This window comes from Piliocolobus tephrosceles, chromosome 1 (genome assembly GCF_002776525.5).
Source record: "Piliocolobus tephrosceles isolate RC106 chromosome 1, ASM277652v3, whole genome shotgun sequence".
In the NCBI taxonomy this organism is placed as follows: Eukaryota; Metazoa; Chordata; class Mammalia; order Primates; family Cercopithecidae; genus Piliocolobus; species Piliocolobus tephrosceles.
In genome coordinates this window covers 218496260-218497954 of record NC_045434.1, presented here as the reverse complement: position 1 = coordinate 218497954, position 1695 = coordinate 218496260, and the positions used below count along the sequence as shown (strand labels likewise).

Here is a 1695-nt window from a genome sequence, read left to right as displayed (position 1 = left end):
GAAACTGAGGCCCAGAGGTTCTCAGATTATCCATCCCAAGCCTTTCAGAGCACTGACAGGGAAACTGAGGCCCAGAAGTTCTCAGATTATCCATCCCAAGCCTTTCAGAGCGCTGACAGGGAAACTGAGGCCCAGAGGTTCTCAGATTATCCATCCCAAGCCTTTCACAGCACTGACAGGGAAACTGAGGCCCAGCAGTTCTCAGATTATCCATCCCAAGCCTTTCACAGCGCTGACAAGGAAACTGAGGCCCAGAGCCAGTGGAGCTCTCGCACAGTTGATGAGCAGCCAGGGGCTGGCTGGGCAGGAGTCCTGGGCACACTGTGGACCGTGTGGGCTGTGCCAGGGCCCTGCAGCACCAGCCCCTCACACAGGACCATTCCCTGCAGCTGGTGAGGCAGTGCAACGAGGGGGCCCACAGGATGGAGCGCATGGAGCAGATGTACACGCTGCACACACAGCTGGACTTCAGCAAGGTCAAGGTAGGTGGCCCCGGACATCAGGCAACTCAGACCTTCCCACTCAGCCCGCCCTGCTGGCCTGCGTGTGAGGTCACACCCCCGAGCCTGAGGGCTGGAGAGTGGGTGCCTGTCCTCATGAGGCCTGGGGGCTGGGCCTCCTAGGGCTGGTGCCTTTGGTCTCTCCAGGCCTCAGTCTCCCCATCTGGGAGTGTCCCTTGTGTACCCCTCTCCTACTCCCACTGGGTGGGCCTCTGTGGCCCTTGCTGCATCCCCAGGACTGCACAGGCAAAGGGTAGACCCCAGGTCCTGAGTGACCAAGCGGAGGGGGCAACAGGAGTGGCCCTGTCAGTGCGCTTGACCGGGGCCAGGGCTCCTTGCTGGCCCCTCAGGGGCTGGGCAGGGCCTGAGGACAGAGAGGGGGGGACAGGGTGATTTCAGGGCCGGCCCAGATCTCATGTTTCCCAGTGAGGCCCGGATTCTGGGTAGGGTGAAATATTTCCAGCCCAGGTCCCAACAGCCCTAGTCCCTGCCACAAATGGACAGGGTTCGGACCTCTCCCTCCAGAGCCCACCATCCACAGTCCCACACACTGGTCCTGTCCTCTGTTGTCCCAGGACAGCCCAGGGCCCCTCCCACAAGGCAGGCCCACGTGGGTCTCCTGTCCTGGTGCTCCATCCAGTGGGTGCCCTTCAGGGAGGAGCAAGGAGTGGGTGACAGGCTACAGGCTACCCTCACTCAGGGCCATGGACAGCCGAGTAAGGGTGCAGGGGTCCTAGCTCGCGGTGGGGACTCCCGGGGTGGGTCAGGGCAGGCTGCCTGGAGCAGGCGTCAGGGTGGTGACTTCACGCCGCTGTTGCCGAGCCCACACTTGTGCAGGCCTCACACTTGTCTCCCTGATCCTGTAACATCTGCCCCTGCCAGAGCAAGGACCCCCTCCCAGGCCTGGCCCACCCCCAAGTGGGGCTCTCACCCCCATGTGGTCTTGAAGTTGGTCTTGGAAACGGGTGTGGGGGTGGGGAGAGCAGGCCCATCCAGGAGGGAGGGTGGTGGCAGAGGCCAGGAGTGGGAGGTGAGTCTGTAGTGGGCACAGGTAGGGTGGGCGGGGCCCACAGGGAGCAGGTGGGGAGGTGTCAACAGTGGCTGAGGAGCGGGGGCTGGTGGGCAGGCTCCTCATTCCCACGCTGCCCACGCCACCACCCTGTGCTGCCATCCCCACTGCGATGTCCACCCCCAT

The 1695-nt window shown here is 63.3% G+C and overlaps 1 protein-coding gene across 1 annotated transcript in view; it reads left to right on the top strand.

The window, feature by feature from the left end:
• Positions 1-1695, top strand: part of ARHGEF16 (Rho guanine nucleotide exchange factor 16) — a 26323-nt gene that overhangs the window by 20784 nt on the left and 3844 nt on the right. Inside the window, exon 10 of the mRNA XM_023215321.1 lies at positions 390-482. Within this exon, the coding sequence (XP_023071089.1) occupies positions 390-482 (93 nt within the window). The remainder of the gene's footprint in view (positions 1-389; positions 483-1695) is intronic.